Source organism: Pygocentrus nattereri, chromosome 12 (assembly GCF_015220715.1).
Source record: "Pygocentrus nattereri isolate fPygNat1 chromosome 12, fPygNat1.pri, whole genome shotgun sequence".
NCBI classification, from domain to species: domain Eukaryota; kingdom Metazoa; phylum Chordata; class Actinopteri; order Characiformes; family Serrasalmidae; genus Pygocentrus; species Pygocentrus nattereri.
The window spans coordinates 7,330,568-7,349,224 of NC_051222.1; the positions used below are offsets into that span (position 1 = coordinate 7,330,568).

At 35.5% G+C, this 18,657-nt stretch overlaps 1 protein-coding gene and 1 long non-coding RNA gene across 2 annotated transcripts; both read right to left on the reverse strand.

Annotated features, from left to right (window-relative positions):
- Positions 1–1,141: 1,141 nt before the first annotated feature.
- On the reverse strand, positions 1,142–17,053 carry LOC108437108 (NACHT, LRR and PYD domains-containing protein 12-like). The gene is made up of 16 exons (XM_017713976.2): positions 17,018–17,053; positions 16,674–16,781; positions 16,266–16,361; positions 13,198–13,252; positions 12,666–12,870; positions 10,752–12,549; positions 9,289–9,462; positions 7,864–8,037; positions 7,259–7,432; positions 6,573–6,746; positions 5,791–5,964; positions 5,277–5,450; positions 4,906–5,079; positions 4,333–4,506; positions 3,316–3,362; positions 1,142–3,184 (listed from the first exon to the last, which is right to left on the reverse strand). The coding sequence occupies exons 2-16, from the start codon at positions 16,739–16,741 to the stop codon at positions 2,646–2,648; spliced, it is 4,200 nt and encodes a 1,399-aa protein (XP_017569465.1). The 5' UTR covers positions 16,742–16,781; positions 17,018–17,053; the 3' UTR covers positions 1,142–2,645.
- Positions 17,054–17,232: 179 nt separating this feature from the next.
- On the reverse strand, positions 17,233–17,693 carry LOC108437117. The gene is made up of 3 exons (XR_001858588.1): positions 17,625–17,693; positions 17,421–17,522; positions 17,233–17,281 (listed from the first exon to the last, which is right to left on the reverse strand). It is a non-coding gene; the product is annotated as an uncharacterized LOC108437117 (long non-coding RNA).
- Between the last annotated feature and the right edge of the window lie 964 nt (positions 17,694–18,657).

Genomic DNA, 18,657 nt, shown 5'->3' on the forward strand with positions numbered 1-18,657 from the left:
GTTTCAGGAAACGTATTAATGGAAATTCTTGACCTGCCTAACCAGCCCTAATGAGTCAGTTAAGGCAAAAGTATTTAATTAAATTATAAGACCTTACAATTGTACTGGTCTAGACTTGCACATGGCACGATTTCAATTTAGTATGATTAATATAGTTAAAATAATAATCTGCAGAGACTTACAACTTCTTTTGAGATTAAGTTTCTTTTGAATTGAGCTGTGGTTAGTTAGTGTAGTGGGCAACACCTCTGCCTTCTACGCTATAGACTGGGGTTCAATCCCCACCTGGGTAAAACACCCTACACTATACCAATAAGAGTCCTTGGGCAAGAATCCTAACACCACCTTCGCCTACCTTTGTAAAATGATCAAACTGTAAGTCGCTGTGGATAAGAGCGTCTGCCAAATGCCTTAAATGTAAAAATCAACAAAATATGTAGTTTGACTAAGTGCTGAAACATTTGCCCACAACCAAAAAGAGACAGATCTTTATAGATATATAGACAGTTATGCATGTTGTGTGTTGTGCTGGTGTACTACACTAGCACATTAGGCTAATAGCAAATCTCTTTTTTTAACTCAATCAGTATGCACAAGACTTTTTCATTACAGTTTGTCTACTGTTACCTGAAGTAATTTTAAGCATGACTGTCAGTCAGTATTGGATGATAACTCAAACACGTGATAAGTGATATCCTGTGAAAGTATCCAGAGAAATGGACCAAAATGAGCCACACAAAACTGTTGAAGCCAATGAGAAACATAAACTGATATAAAAATGAATCCTTCAATATGAAAACAGAAATGTAGTAAAAAATTAGAACGTGGCTCTTTACAGTCCATGTCTAAATTTAGTGTGGAAGTTTTCTGAGTTTTTGAGGAGACATTCATGCATCTGTTCCCTGAGGTTCTTGTTGATTAATGCCTGCTCTGAATGCATCCAACTAAAGTCACGTAGATAAATTAAACAAAAACAGACTCATTGATCTGGTTGTAAGGTGCTTGTGTGCAAGAGTTAAACAGTTAAAAGAAAGAAAGTGCATAAAATATATGTATTAAAGCACCATTTGGTCTTCCACATCAGAGACTAAATTTGGCAAGACCAATAGCAGGGACAAAGAGGAGTCCAAATAACATTGAATCCAAGACAAGTGATACAAGGGGTTCAATATATGCAAAGAAAACATTGTGACAAATAAACAAGTATGACAAAAACATTCCTTACACCATTTAACCACCACCAACATGTTAACAATATCAAACGTTTCAGAAACCTTTCAACTTGATGTGGTCTTCTGCTGTTATAACTTCTTCACCTCAGGGTTTGATGTGCACTAATCTCCACAGATGTAAAGAGTGGTTATTCAGGTAGCCTTCCTGTCAGCATGTTTGGTTATTTGACACTGACCTCTTCCATCAGCAAGGTGTTTTTTCTCATAGAATTCATCAGGCGAGAACACAAACAATAAGTAGGCTACAATGCTCTCTTGCAAAAATGCAACAACTTAAAAACAATCAGCCCAAGAATGTTGAGGGATCCATGCCATTTCTTTAAATTCTCCATTCTCCTCAAATCATAAATGTGGACTGGCTACCAGAGGTGTATTTTCTTTGGTAGTTCACACATACACAACTGTTTGGGTATTTTTTTCTGAAATATCTTATATTGATTGGGTTATCAGTTCCATTTGATTCGAATGTCCTGTCAGTTGCAAACGAGATGGGAAGGAAGTAGAAAGGGATGTTCTTTTCTTGATTCTTCTTGTATGTGTTCTAGAACTGATGCCGCTACACAACATATTTGTTCTGCACATCATTATTCAAATTTTGCTTGCACTGTATACTTGTAACAAATTATGAAATAAAGATGATCACACTTAATATAAAGAGCTTTAACCAACTATAACCAACATTATAAAGAAAAAAATGACATATTTTAAGAGAAAAAAATCATTTCCACAGAGATGGTACAAGACATTTGTATATGCTACCTTTGAATATACTACTTTTGAATATACTAACTTAAGTGTAATTGGGTAGGCCAAATGTATTTTTCTTGCTATAGAACTTACAAACATAAAAACATATAACACTGTCTATATAAGTATCACATTTTTTCATTAGCAAGATTCAGAAAGTTAATATTTTAATTACAGCACAGTCTTACACTATAATGAATAATCATACTCTTGATTAAGGCTCACCATAGTTTATTTTAACATAGTTTTACTGTTTAATCGGTTCTGGCCCTGATTTCCTAACTGGGAATTTTCATCATATGCTCCATTGTGAAATCGTAAATCCTCTAAAGCCCAAAATAATAGATTCACAGTTGGGTATTTCAAGTCTTCAAAACTAGTTAGATGCCGTGTCCATGAAAGACAGTATTTGAAAGTAGAAATTATAGATTGTGTTCGGAAATATGCAGATGCATCAATGAAAATTCATCCCAACTAACATAATGTTATGTTGCATGAGTGGATACTAAGACATCACTGACTCCTACTGTTCCATTTTGCCTATTTACATGGTAGAGATAGGAAATGCCTGTGATGGACTGGCACTGTGATGTGATGGAAATTATATAACTCAATGCGTAGAAGTGTATTTTAACTGAAACGCTTCCACAAACACATAGAATGCTCTTATATTTCACAAATACATACTGATGAGTCCGAATCCCACACCCTAAACCCTGCATATAGGGGTTCAGTGAATGTAGAGTGGAATGTGTGTAAGTGAGTCAAAGTGTTTGTGTCAGGGGAGACACTGTAGAAGGACAGAGTGCCGGCCATCCAGTCAAGATAAACTCCTACTCTGTTAGAGCTGGAGGAAGGGGTGGGTATGACAGTTTCCTTCATATTGTGCCAGGCAGAGTAACTGACATTAGAGCAGTCCAGGCTCCAAGACGTCTTATTGTTTCCAAACACCCGGTCATTACTGCCGCCTTTCCTGCTGATTCCTTTATATGTCACAGCTATTACAGCACTCACACTCCACTTAGCCTCCCAGTAACAGCGTCCAGTCAGACTCTGTCTACATAGCACCTGTTCATATTCATCAAATCTCTCTGGATGTTCAGGGTATGGCTCCCGATGTCTTGCACGTGTCACCTTCCTGTTCTCCTGAGAAAGAGAGAGACGTCTGTGTGCTGTGTTTGGGTCCAGTGTGAGCTTATAGGCATCTGCAGACAAGACAAGAGATTAAAGGACGAGGACAAAAGACATTAGCACGAGAGATAGGAGAAGAGAGGATAGCAACATAAAATGCGTATGAGTGAGTGAGTGAACATTACACTGTACACAGTGAACTTACATTTTCTTAGTGCTGGTTTGATCCTGCTCTGTCCTGCATGCTCCACCCTAAAACAAGAAAAGAATATGGAACATGTTCCCCAAATAAGTAACTTGTGACTATATTTTGATTTATAGAGAAATTAACTAGCTTAATAACATGTACAGTGATTTTGAACTAAATTGGTTACACATTAACATTCTGACGTGTTTGAGAAATGTGCTGTGCACCTAATAGGATGTGTTACTAAATTATTACATTACTTGCATTTTTATGTGTTGTGCTGTCTACTTCATTATTGTTTGCTATTATGCATATTGACTTCATAAAAAACAAGAATTTCCTGCAGTACACTTTGATTTGCTGGCTAAAATATTGTCTCCAGTACTGGCACTGGTTTGCCAGTATTGTTAACTGACAGTAATTGACACAAATTGGTACAAATGACTGTCAAAGGATTTATTCTAAATCACAGTAGCAAGGTTGATGCATTTATACTGACAACTCTATTATAACTTTATTATAATATGCAAAACAAAAAGTGAATAGAAATGAAAAAAAAATGGATTTTGACGTTAAGATTGTGTTTTTGACAACATGCACTTTTATCTGTCAACTTGTTTTATCTTGTTGTAAAATTGGTTAAAAATAATATAAAAATAATGTTAACAATACCTTTTTCCAAAGTAATTGGAATAAAATGATTTGATGTTCTGACATAAAAAGTAAAAAACAATATCATATATTGAAATTGAGTTGATTTAAAGAAATATTATTCTTATTCATGTATTTCATTTGTAGCTCAGGTTCGTCATTCTGTAAGTAGTTTAGCTCAGTGTTTAAGATGTGATTTAGAATTTTGAGAGGAATTTTAAATCAAATAAAAAAAATACTAAAAAAAGAATTTGGAGGACAGGAAATGTACATCGTTGAATGAATTATACAAAGGTTCTTGCATCTTGCACTATTTTTTTGGAAATCTATGTGGCTTCCCAATGCAATATTTAGAACTGCATATATATGAAATTCTATACATACCTGAGTGTTTCCAGTTTGTAAAGTGAATCCTCCAGTTTAACAGAGAGTAGCTTTACTCCTGCATCTTCTGGATGATTATAGGTTAGAACCAGTTCTTTTAGGTATGATGGGTTTACACTTAAAGCTGAAGCCAGAGTGATACAGCCTTCCTTGGTAACCAAACAACCAGACAGTCTGCAGAGAGATGAAATAAGAGGGAACTAGTCAAAGTGCGAAGGATGCAAGAAAGTGCAATGATGTTCAAAAACAACAAGCACTAACTAATTATAACATGCTATACATGTCTTTCAAGGTTTTGTATGGCTGGGGCTACACTGTTTATAACCCCAACATACAGCATTTGTCCATACATTGGACAAAGCTTGATCATTTGTCAACTGTGGTACTGTCATGAAATAAGTTATCTAAACATTGGAAATTTACCACCTGTTTTTAAGACTTTGAACACTTTCACAAGTATGTGGCCAATTTATGGTTTACAAATAAATTCCGTTCAGTTCATTTTTGATATGAAAAAGATCAAATTCACTGCTTAATATTTACTGTTTGTCAACTTATTTACAAGAAGCTCACCTGAGTATCTCCAGTTTACAGTGTGGATTCTCTAGTCCAGTGGAAAGCAGCCCCACTCCCGAATCCTGCAGGTCATTGTTACTGAGATCCAACTCTTTCAAGTGGGAGGTTTCCATTTGTAGAACTAACCCCAAATTTTCACAAGACTTGTCCCTTAGGTTACACAGACTTAGTCTGTAAAGGGAAAGTTGGTGGAAAAGATCTTACAAAATGGTTGAAGAAGGATTTTGTTAAATGTGTTCATGTTCACAATTGTTTTACTTATCTGTAAATTGTTGGGGTAGTTAAAGTTAAAGATAAAAATAATTTTCAAATGAAATAATAAAACCATACATAGTGACCTTGTGGTAAACAGGGCCCAGTATTCTCACCTGAGTATCTCTAGTTTACAATTTGGACTTTTCAGTGCAGTACAGAGCAGCTCCACTCCTGAATCTTGAACATTGTTGTTACTGAGATCAAGTTCTTTCAGGGGTAGGTTTGCAGATTGTAGAGCAGATGCTAGTTTTTCACAGGAGTTGGCAGTAAGATTACAGCATGTTAATCTGTAAATAAGAATAAATACGCTACAAAATACAGTTCCATTGGGGAAATGAGGCTTGCAGAAAGTGATTGATGACTGATGGAAATGATTTATTATTTAATCATTCATCATTCATTTTTGTTTAAAATATGTAGACAAGTTATAAGTTTTGCTTTAAAGATTTAGTGCATATGTGCAGAAATATAGGATACATGAGAGATTTGCAAATATTAACAGTCTATAAAATTTTTATAACTTTCAAAGGTGTTCAGTGCTTTGGCAAGCAATATATAACACATAGTAAAGAAAGTTAACATGCTGTCTGTTACATTTGCATGGCATTTTCCAGCCAAGTAACTCACCTGAGTATGTCCAGTTTACAGTTTGAACTCTTCTGTCTGGTAGAGAACAGCCTCACTCCTGAATCCTGCAGGGCATTGTAACTGAGGTCCAATTCTTTAATGGAAGAGTTTGCTGAATGTAGAGCTGACATTAATTTTTCACACGAATTCATTGTGAGATTACAGCCAGCTAGTCTGCAAATAAGGAGCAACTATAGTATAGTATACAGTTCATCATCATTATTCAGAAAAAACATTCCTGTGTAGAACATGTGTTCTGAACCAAAGCAGAGACAGGATCATATACAATCAAAAAATAAGAGTTTACTTGAGGTGTTCTCTTGAAAACAATCAAGGATATGTCAGCTTTCAATGATTATCTGTATTACTATGCAGTTTCTGGCACAGCAGTAGTCATTTTATTGTTCAAGCAATAGTGGAAATTTGCTCGAGAAACTATTCTTAGATGTAAGTACCATATATATAGTCTTGTCATGAAATCACTCAATTAAAAATTGTTATTTATTCCTATAGCATTATACAGTAGTGCAAATTTTGCGAAGTCAAATTGGAGTTGAAACTCTTTTTTTTTTTTAACTCAGATCTTTGACCATAGGTGCATCAATGCACAGGTTTATTTGACCAGACTTGTATTCAGACTTCATACAGTTTTTGGAGAATGCAAGAATAAATACTAAGTATTCTTGTATTCTAATTTATTTAATTTACCATGTTTTAATACCTTTGTTATCCCAATATGCAGAGCACTGAAGCTACATGTGCCTTCAGGAGTTAAACCTCACCTCAATACCTCCAGTTTACAAGATGAATTCTTCAGTTTTAAAGAGAGCAGTTTTACTCCTGAATCTTGCAGATCATTGTTACAGAGGTCTAGCTCCTTCAGCAGGGAGTTTGCAGATTGTAGAATTGATGTTAATTTTTCACAAGAGTTGGATGTAAGATTACAGCCAGCTAACCTGCAAAAAAGAAATAATTCAAATACAGAACATTGTTCAATAGAGTCAAATACAAAACAATTTTGTCAACAGATTATGTTAAAAATGTGCTTTTTAAATGGCTTTTAAAAATCAGCTTTCAGAATAGAATATTTTCAATTCTATCAGGTTAACTTTTAATTGGTCAATTCATTTTAAAACATGCATTGATGTTAGAACCTGTAATGGTTATTAAAAGTTAAAGTAGCAAAGTATTGGTGCATTATTCAAAATTAATAAGTAAAATTCAATTTAAAAAAAGAAAATGTAATAATAAGTAAAAGTAAATGTTTAAATATATTCAAATAGCAGAGCATCAGTGCTGCAATGCTGTCCTTAATTAAAACAAAATAAAATCGCGATAATAATGCAATTAATTATGTAGCCCTACCATACCATATATAAAAGCATTTTTGTTTTACGTTTACATTTACATTATTTAATATATTAAATAATATTTACATTTTAATATTTACATTTTTCCAAAATCTCACCTAAGTACCTCCAGTTTACAGGGTGAATTCTTCAGTTCAGCAGACAATATCTTCACACCAGTATCCTGCACTTCATTGTAACTTAGGTCCAGTACTTTAAGTGAGGAATCAGTTAGTTTTAAAGCTGAGCTGAGTTTTTCACAGGAGGTTGCAGTAAGATTACAGTCAGCTAGCCTGCAAAGAAAAAATAAATATAGAACAGAATTTAAATGCTGTGTTATAGAATCAAGTCTCACAATATTTTGTTGAGACTCACTGAGTGAGTTTTCATTCATGTATATTCATGCAAATTCATGTATATCATATGTTCTCTTAGTAGAGTAGGTATCAAACAATAAGAAAAATGAATTTATATTGTTCTGAAAGATAAAATTACTTCCATGTCTGAATGAGTACACCATGAGTACATTACAGCAGTAGTTTTGTTATTATCTGTAAAATGTATGTACTTAATTCCAATTAAAACTGACACATATCTTGTTATGTGTTTATGGTCATAATGCCATATTCAAACAGTTTGAAGAACACCGCACTTTCCAGTTTGATCGTTCAGATATTGAACTCACATCTATGATATACACAGTTCCTTATCAGTTAACTTTCACCTGAGTATCTCTAGTTTATTGTGTGAACATTTCAGTCCAGCAGAGAGCAACTCCACTCCGGAATCCTGCAGGCTGTTGTTACTGAGGTCCAGTTCTAGCAGCGGGGAGCCTGCTGACTGTAGAGCTATTTTTAGTTCTTCACAGGAGTTTGTAGTAAGGCTACAGCCAGTTAGTCTGAGAAGTAGGATGGAGAAGTAAATGCAATATTTAATAAAATGTAATCAAGAAGTGTGAAACCTTACAGAAACGTTTTGATGACACTGACAACCATTCAAAAAACAAAATGCTCCGTGAATAAGAGTATAATAATAATTGTTGTTGTTGTTATTGTTGTTGTTATTGTTATTGTTTAGTTTGAGCTTCTCAGCCAAAATACAAATGAGCTTTTTTTGTTGATTCCAGCCTGTTACAACCCATCCAGGAGATACAAGACCACATATATTACAAATAACTTGACAATGTACAAAACTACACATAGCATGTATACTATATATGAAATTATTCTCTCTTTAGGTCATTAGACAAATAACAAACTAATCACCACCTCTAATACTATACAGGTACCATACAATATATACAAAATATACACTCTGATAGCTTCAGTATGTTCCAGCTGCTTCCTGAAGTGCTGTGGTACCTTTTGTGGCATGAAACATGTCATGTTGACAGGAATGCCCCTTGCTGCTTTGATTGCCACTTTCTCTGATATCTTACAAAGCCTAATGTGTCCAATTTGCACCAGTTGGCTCCACTTATATAATTGTTTTGAGAAAATAATATATTATTTTGACATTAAAAAATCAGATAATAAGTAATTATTTAGATTTTCTGTTTCAAATCACATTTTTTAGACAAAATCTCCTCTTAAGATTTTGATAAGTGTAAAATATACCCACAAGATATACCCACAACATTAAGAAATACCCCTTAAAACACTCTTCAACTAAAACAATTTGGTTTAGGTTTGATATTTCCTTCATTAAATTAAGAATAATGTCACATGGTGGACATTCACATTTTTTTTTCTCAAAAATAAACACTGTCTCACTGGCACCCATGTTACTGGCAAAAATAAGACAAGCTTTTCATGCAAAAAGCATTCATGCAAAGCATAAATATGACTCTCTGTGTTCAATACTAACTAAAATTTTCACATCTTCCTCATTGCCTGTTGTGTGGCATTGTGCTTACACTGTTGCGAATGAACTACAAGTTAAATCAGGGGGAAAAGTTTTTGTCGTTGAAATGATATCATTTTAATTGTTTGTTATCTTCCATTTATTGTTAGCTATATTAGCATAGTTAGTTGCAATATTCCCAGATGCATTTTGGTCCATGGTTTTCAGTAGATGTTTGAAATAGTAATCTGACAACATAAAAGGTATCAGAGGTCCAATTCAAACATCAAATTGCCTGAAACCTCACCTGAGTGTCTCCAGTTTACAATGCGCACTCCTTAGTCCGGCAGCGAGAAGTTCCACCTCTGAATGATGCAAGTTATTGTTACTTATGTGCAGTTCTTTCATTGGAGTGTTTGTTGACTGCAGAACTGATGCTAGCTTTTCACAGGAGTTTGTGGTGAGATTACAGCCAGATAGTCTGCAAAGGGAAAGGACATAATATACAGACAACATTTTTAATTTGTGAGTGATTGAACCTTACAGAAATGGTTGAATGAAAAAAAAAACAGTTTCTGTGTGAGGACATGTCACTTCAGCCATGTCACCTCAGCCACAACAGAGTTACTATCTACAATACAAGTATAAACATTTAGTATATTTGCACATTTTGTTTGGAATTCTATCATTCTTGCTAGCCACTACAATCCTACCTGTACAAACAAGGACAAACAGCGTCTCTGATGTGAAGCACTACTAAAATAAAGCAATTAAAAACTGGTTGATTTCTGATAAAACTCACTGGAGAGAATTTGTTACTGAATTGAGTAAAGAAAAATTCAAATCTATCCAACATTATGCTAAAAAAAACCTACTCATTGTGTTCATGAAACTGCTAATTTTTTATTTTACTTCAAATTGAATTTAGTATACAAATCTGTGAATGGGTTGGTTTTTGGTAATTAACTGTTATTTTGTCTCTATTTTTTGCTTATCATCTTTATTCTAAATGTACAGTTTGGATACTTTTAGCATATTTTTATTCATATATATTTTTTACATATCTTTTTCCACAAAAATCTTTTTCCATATTTAAATAGCCATGCATGTAATTTTGAATTGTGATTACTTTAAAGATTTAATGACATTAATTGATAAGAATAAATCTGTATCAGCAGATAATACTTGTATTGCCTTTTTCAATAATTTAAGTATTGTGCAACCAAGGGCTAGTTAATCAATATAGTTTTACTCTGATTAGAACAGCAAACACATAATTATCTGTATGCTATATTTATGTCTATGTCCAATATTTTGGTGGTGTATTTTAAGATTTTTTAAACTGTCCCCATGTTAATCAAGTGGTAGTATTTTAAATCACATTTGTCTAAAATATCTATGCCTAAATCTCTCCATAAGGGGAAGCTACTGACATTCATGTAGATTTTTATGTTTTATTGAAAAGGTAAACTGGCAAAAGATTTTTTTTATATCTTGGATTATGCTTCTTTCCAACTCTGTTGGAAGGTTAAGGTTAGGCAGGTATTGTATCTACCTAAAACAATTATTGGGTCTATTATATAAAATTTCACCAAACAGTAGGCAATTGACAGATAGTGGAAAATTAAGAGAGAATGCCCTTAGATGCCATTGATTTATAGAAAATTGATTCAAATTTACAAAATCTCTGTCATTACCCTAAATATGTGCATCATCTATAATTTAAGTAATTAACTGTGCTATAAAATATATACAAATGAAAATACTCACACAACTTTTCTAGATGCTTTTACTACTGGCAAAAGCCTCAAAAAACATTCCTCTGATGGGTCATATTTGCTCAGATCAAACATATCTAGCTCTTCCACTGAGTGCAGCAACACAAACACCAGAGCTGACCATTGAGCAGGAGAGAGCCTGACTTCGTGGAGGGAATGGCTGCCTTCTCTGTGAAGGTATTCTTGTACATCCTGCACTAGAGATTGATCATTTAGTTCATTCAAACAGTGAAACAAATTGATGGATTTCTCTGGACATGCAGTTTCCTTAATCTTGTCTTTGATGTATGTGATTGTTTCCTTTTTGCTGTGACTGCTACTGCCTGTGTTCGTCAGGATGCCTCGTAAGAGAGTCTGATTGGACTCCAGTGACAGACCCAAAAGAAACCGGAGGAAAAGGTCCAGGTGCCCGTTTTCACTTCGTAAGGCCTTCTTAACTGCACTGTTGAGGAAGCCAGTGATTGTTGACTGGCGGAAAAGTTCAGAGAGTTCAGTGTTTTGTTTAGAGAGTTCAGTGGTCAAATGGTTTTTGCTGACAAAGCACAGAAATGCATACAAAGCAGCAAGGAACTCCTGAATGCTTAGATGTACAAAGCTAAACACCTTTCCCAGGTGCACACCAAATTCTTCTTTGAAGATTTGGGTGCACACCCCTGAGTACTCTGTTGCTTCTTGGATACTAATACCACACTCTTTCAGGTCTTCCTCATAGAAGATCAAGTTCCCTTTTTCAAGCTGTTGGAAAGCCAATTTTCCTAGTGCAAGAATGGTTTCTTTAGTCTGCTGAGGATCAATCTCACTTTTGCCTCTGTACTTCTCGGTGTCGTGTTTGATCTGAAATATGAGGAAGTGTGAGAACATCTGAGTCAGTGTTTTGGGAATCTCCCCACTTTCTGCTTTACCCAACATTCTCTCTAAAACAGTTGATGCAATCCAACAGAAGACAGGTATGTGGCACATGATGTAGAGGCTTCTTGATAGCCTGACATGTGTGATAATTTTGCTAGCCAGGCTCTGATCATTAATTCTCTTCATGAAGTACTCCTGTTTCTGTGGGTCACTAAAGCCTCGCACTTCTGTTAGCCTGTCAACAAATTCAGGAGGGATCTGATTGGCTGCTGCAGGTCGAGACGTTATCCAGATAAGAGAAGAGGGGAATAGATTCCCATTGATGAGATTTGTCAGCAACTCATCCACTGTGGATGGCACTTCTACATCCCTCAAGCTCATATTGTTCTGAAAGTCTAGCGGCAGCAGACACTCATCCAGACCATCAAAGATAAAAATGACTTTGTAGTGTATATAGTGCTTTGGATTCAATTTGTGTGTTTCTGGGAAGAAACAATGAAGAAGATTAATGAGACTGAGTTTTTTATTTTTCAGCATATTCAGTTCTCTGAAAGGAAGTGGAAACATGAAGATGACATCCTGATTTGCTTTTCCGTCAGCCCAATCCGAAATAAACTTCTGTACAGAGACAGTTTTTCCAATTCCAGCAACTCCTTTGGTGAGTACAATTCTGATGGGCTTTTCCTGCCCTGATAAAGGTATAAAGATATCACTGCATTTGATGGGCGTCTCCTCTCTTGCCATTTTCCGGGATGCTGTTTCAATCTGTCTCACCTCATGCTGCTGGTTGACATCACCACTCATACCTTCGGTAATGTATAGCTCTGTGTAGATCTCATTCAGAAGTGCTGAGTTTCCTTCAGTTGAAATTCCTTCATTGATTTTCTGACATTTATCCTTCAGTTTTAATTTGAGCTTTTGTTGACAAGGAGGGGTCAGTTCTGATAAAAAAAGAAAGACAATAGCAACACATTAAGCACCTTGACCATACAAACCACCATGTGTGTTTTCTCTAAAATTAAACTGATACAAAAAACCTGAGACCCGAAGCTCTTACTGGTTTGTAACGTGTCAGCTAGATCTGCCAGATTCATGCTCTTCAGGACATACAGAGTGAGCTTTAAGGCTCCTATTCTGCCACTACGCTGATCCTCTTCGTCTTCCACCTCTTTCTCACAGCATGCTGAGTAATCTGGATGAAGTAGCTTCTTAAATCTTTTCAGCTCATCCTTCACTGTAGAAATGATTTTCTGCTCCACTTCCTGATTAGGAGCACACAATAATCGAAAATCATTATGAGAATAACACATAGGCGGAATTGTTGGAACTTGTTGGCATTGTGATGTATAAAAAGACATTACCATCATGTTACTGAACTGCATTTCAATATATCAGTCTTACTCGTATTACTTACTAGTGCAATAACAAGTGACTGTGAAAAGAATGTGATTGGCAACATTTAAAAGAGATACAAAAGAGAATATCACAGAGCTGTATATAAGTATATATATAGCAAATGGCCATCTCTCCAACATATCTACAGAAACGCACACAAACACACACAAATACACATAAACAAACCAACTAACCTTGAATATATTTTCAAGCTTTTTCTTTGAAATGTTTTCAGTCTTCTTTTGTGCACTGAAGACAAAAATAACAATGACACAGCAATAAAATGTAGATCACGTATTTGTATATGCTAGGGGTGGGAGGGGGTGGCGGGATTGTTTCTTAGATACATCGTGATGTGGAGTTGGACGATTCTGAATCAATTTACAAAATCGATTCAAAAATCAATTTTCTAAATTTTAATTTATAACGGAATGTTGACGGAACGCAAAAGGCAGATCTCAGAAATGTAGATGTGCAGCGCTCGGACAGTCTGTGGCGGCACATAGCAAACACACAACTGGATGAGCGAGAAATCCGACTGGCACCCTCTGCATTAAAATCCAGGTTAGCAGGTTAGGTCAGGAGTCAGAACCCAAATGTTAAGAAGAGCCATTTTGTCCTCTTAACAAAAATCATACCACATTGGGAGCCACAACATTTTATGTCCAGTATGTCTAAGTATGTGAAAATGTCCTAGTATAAGCTAAAAAATATAAATGAAAATTCAGACTTACTTTGCACTGCTTTAAGCTTTAGCTATAAGTTAACCACCTTCTCCAAATTCCTCCAGAAAAATGTTCTTCAAAAGTAGATCAGTTTCTTGTAAAATGTCTTTCAGCGTTTGACTGTTTTATGTGGGTGAAGTCGCTTCTCATTCGACAGCTTCTTGTTTGAATGTAAATTTGGCACCCTTTAAGGTGGAAAGGGGGAATTCGAAAGAGAAGCGACTTCATCTTTGCACCTTTTTAGTATTTGACAGTCTCTCGTTGCAGATTTCACTTGCCAGGAAACCAACTGCGCTGCTTATAAATACGAATAATGCATCGTTGCCATGTGACCTGCAGTCTGCACGCCAGTTCTCAAAGTAAATGCAAAGATATTTTACTGACACAGCGACCCCCACTCTCTACAACAAGGCCAGAACCGAAGTTCTAAAATCACTACAGAAAACGCGCAGGATGGTTGTAACATGTGCTGTGTGGACATGCGTTATCATAGGATGTTATTTCACCATAACTGCACATTTTATCACAGATGAGTGGCAGCAGCATCTAATGTGCTCCAAACAAGAGCAGTGAATGAGAGTCTTCGGAATCAAATCAAATCATGAGGTCCCTAGAGATTCCCACCCCTAGTATATACAGACCATTCTATCAAATCACAGACTCACAGAAAAGAACCATTTCAAAAATATTATTAATAATTCAGACATTTACCTTTACATTACAACCACTATATTTGATCTCAACAATACTCTTAGAAAATTTCTGAGTCTTAAAATGTATAAAAAATTATTTAGACTTATGGAGTCTTATTTTGATCACTCCCTAGATCTGGAAATGAGACTGCATCCTTTTCCCTCATTGCCACATGGCCAGCAGCTAGACCCCATTGTTTTGAAGTTTGAAAATCAGCATATAACCTCAAGAACAGTTATGACCACAAGATATATTTTCCTAGCTTAAGTAACCAGTTTTCATAGTTGAATGAAAAATACTCTGCATTTGCTAGCTATATCTTGGCTAATGTTTAAAATACTCACTACCAAAAATGTCAATACAGAAATATTTGGTAAGTCATTCTAAGCAAAAAGATTTTGGTCATTTAAAATACTGAAACTTACAGTGAATCATCTGTGTGTGATGACTTATTGTGTGAAATATTCAAGTTTTATGCATGATCTAATTAGATGAAACATAAAAGATTGTTGTGGACAGATACAAATACACGTATAAAGGCAGCGCACTATCCCATTTTTTGGCTAATTAAACTACAGTACATGTATTAAAACCCTCATTAATGGACAGGCTGTCCCATGCAGCATTGCTTCAGCTGATGTTATCTTTTGCTTATTACTGATCCAACTAAAGCTTTTTCATAATTTCACTTTTTGGGCTGCTAAACAAAATGTGAAATTGTTTGAACAATGAGCCTCTGTCGGCCTACTGCATGAATATATGCCATAAAGCCATGATGTTACCATGTTTAGCTGATTTTCCGTCATGTAACATTTTATACCATGGATTCAGTCTATATGCTACAGAGTAGTAAGCAAATAGTTATAATTCTTCATAAAAATCTTCATGCACTATGATATTTGGCCTGGGTTTGTGGTATGCTTGTGTGCACATATTGACTGCAAAATGCAAAGAATAGCATAACCACTGTTTTTGTCCTCTGCCTTAAAATGTCTATCTGGGAAAGCCTTATGCTTAGATTTTTTCTAATTGCACTTTTCATCATTTTTACTGCTAAGTTTTAAGTCTTATATAATAAATAATGAGAAATGTGTTAAATAATCAAATAATTAAAAATAGTGAGAATATAAAGTTACCACGTTAAAATAATAAAAATAAAAGAGCAAGTGTTTTGGACAAAACTGTATATGTGGTTGTGATGCGTCGCTTTCTATTTTTCACTCAAATGAAAGCACTCCGGTGGGAAATCTGTCTGTTTGGGTATGAAATTGTATGTATATGACATATAAATTAAGATTAGGTCTTTGCTCAGGTCTTTGGGACCCATTTTCAATGATTACCAAAAAAATAAATAAAATTATGCGATTTATTATTATTTCAACCTTTGATTCCTTAGCCTTTGCTAATTTTCTTTGAAGAACATATAAAATAGCACGTGTTAAATGACTTCACACTGTTTACCCCCACACGCTACGTGTTGGCTGAACCTACAGGGAGTAAAAGTGTGGAGGTGCTGGGTCCTTCACTCTGTTTTACTCCTACATGGCCTGCTATTTGTGTGTGTGTGTGTGTGTGTGTGTGTGTGTGTGTGTGTGTGTGTGTGTGTGTGTGTGTGTGTGAGGGTGGAAAACATGGAAAGGTTGATGACTGGCTACAGCTGCAAAAGGAGGGCCCTACACTGGCCACTTTTATTTTAAACATCTGGTGTATGGCTGTATTGGTTTTAAAAACCAATAACACAGTCCACCAGACCCACCAGACCCACTGAGTAACAAATACATGAACACCACTTAAGGGTTAAGATAACATATTCACAATACATATGGGTATACGGACAGGTGTACCATGCATTGGCGGGTCCTTCTCCACTGCTGATTGTAGAAGGTTCCCACATGGACTCGTCAGTCTTCATACGGGCTGGTGTTTTTGATTTCTTTTGCCTGGAAACCATGGTGAATAAGGTGGAGAGAAATACTTTCTTTAATATAAATGATTTAACCTGAGTAAAATCATATTAACAATATTTCTTTTTGCTCATTCTCTGTTTTTTTTTCATAACATATCTCCTAAATTCCAACACACATGTGGGAAATCCCTTATTTCTTCTCCTGTTGTCAATCATTTCAGAAATAACATAGTAGCAAAACTATTTAATGTGATGTGTAACATCTACCAAATGTAATTAACACAATTTAGGTACACCTTTTTGAATGTTGATTCTCAGAATAGTTGTTCACCACTTTCTGACGTACCGTAAAGTAGAGGTTCCTTTTCCACTGCTGAATGTAGGAGGCTCCCACATGGACCCATCTGTCTTCATAGAAATACTGTTGGGGGCCTGGGTTGGTACTGTCTTTATCCTGAAAGCCATGATGAGAACCTAGCCTTGAGTGTTACTTCCCTCTAATAAACGACTAACAGACTGTAAAAAAAGCAACTTATTGTCATTAAATTCTTATTTATGACAAATCGTGCTAAGCTGGAAACACATTTATCGTGCTAAGCTGGAAACACACTGAGATCAATGATTGTAATGACGTATATACCTAAATACATTAATTGTAATGTATTTAGGTATATGTGTGTATATACATACCTCAAAGTAGAGGCTCCACTTCCGCTACTGATTGTTGGAGACCTGAGAATATGAGAATATATAAATGACAAACAATATTTCTTGTTCCTATTTCTTAATTCTGAGTGGGTGAAGTTTTATCATCACAATTAAATCTTACGGTCAATACATTTTATCGCTTACTCTTTTGAGGGCACAGAGTCGATGCTGACTGTAGAACATTCATGCATGGATCTGTCACTTTTCATCAAAAGTCTGGGTGCTGGAGATGGTGCCCTCTTTACCCTGAGAACCATAAGGAGCTCAAGTTTGTGCAGTTACAGAAATGATATTTGCTCTATTTTTCATTGCTTTCCTTGTACTAACTGCTGATCAGTTTTATCATCTCAATTAAATCTTACGGTCAATACATTTTTTCACTTACTCTTTTGAGGGCACAGAGTCGATGCTGACTGTAGAACATTCGTGCATGGATCTGTCACTTTTCATTAAAAGTCTGGGTGCTGGAGATGGTGCCCTCTTTACCCTGAGAACCATAAGGAGCTCAAGTTTGTGCAGTTACAGAAATGATATTTGCTCTATTTTTCATTGCTCTCCTTGTACTAACTGCTGATAAAAAGATACTGACTTTGTTTCAGAGGTTTCTCCTTTACTGCTTGAGTATTGAGTATCCATCATGTATGGAGAGCCACTGCCTGTGAACAGTTCATCCACAAAAACGTGCATCACATGTTAGCAGATCTTAAGCCAGTTAAGTTTAATAAAGTTTATTTCCCCCTGCTAGACTTCATTTTCATTACTGCAACTTTTCTTAACTCTAATGACGTTGCCCCAGCATTTTTTAGTTGATAAAATCATCAAGTCGCCTTTATAAGGAAGTAGCCAGGCACGCAACTATCTTTTTTTTTTTAAAGCACTTTCAGTGTTTTTTTTTTTTTTCCTTGTTCCGTGATGTCGATTTTTACAAATCTGAAAATGTTTTGGATATGCACTTCAATTTGTAATTTGCTTCTAGTTTAGAAAAGTTCAGAAGGCCATTTATCAGTCAGTTGATGGAATGAACACATTACCCTTCTGTAATTGAAGCATTCTCCATTACTTTCAGTCTTTATTTTCCTAATCATTCACTAAAGACTAGGATGTGTGTTGATAAAACTTTTCAGAGTAGGAGGGCTGATCTGGGATCTATTCTTCTTACTTGATACATAAGGGAGAAACCTGATTCAGATCAGCATTCCACTCTGAGAAGCTTCATGAATGTGAGTGTCAGGCCTTGTGATCATGTGTGGCCATAGCCTAGGCTAAAGTTGAAGAAGCTAAAGTACTTATATGCAATCTGAATTGGTTCCCTCAAAAACTGTTGGCTACTTGGTGGCATTGGCCTGTATTTACAAGATTACAAGGTTAAGGTGCAAAGATGAAATGTGCAAAGTTAAAGGCCAGTTCTGAGTCCGTATAACAGCCCATTATTATATTGTCTACGTTGTTTTTAAATTTAAAATGTGTTTCGAATTAAGTCGTCCTTGTTGTATATATTATAAGATTATATATGATTAATATTATTTCGTTTTAAGATGAAAGAAATCAATCCACTTTGATTCTCACTCCAAATGGAGAAAGACACATTTATCAACTATTGCATCTCCAAATCAGTGTGCCTT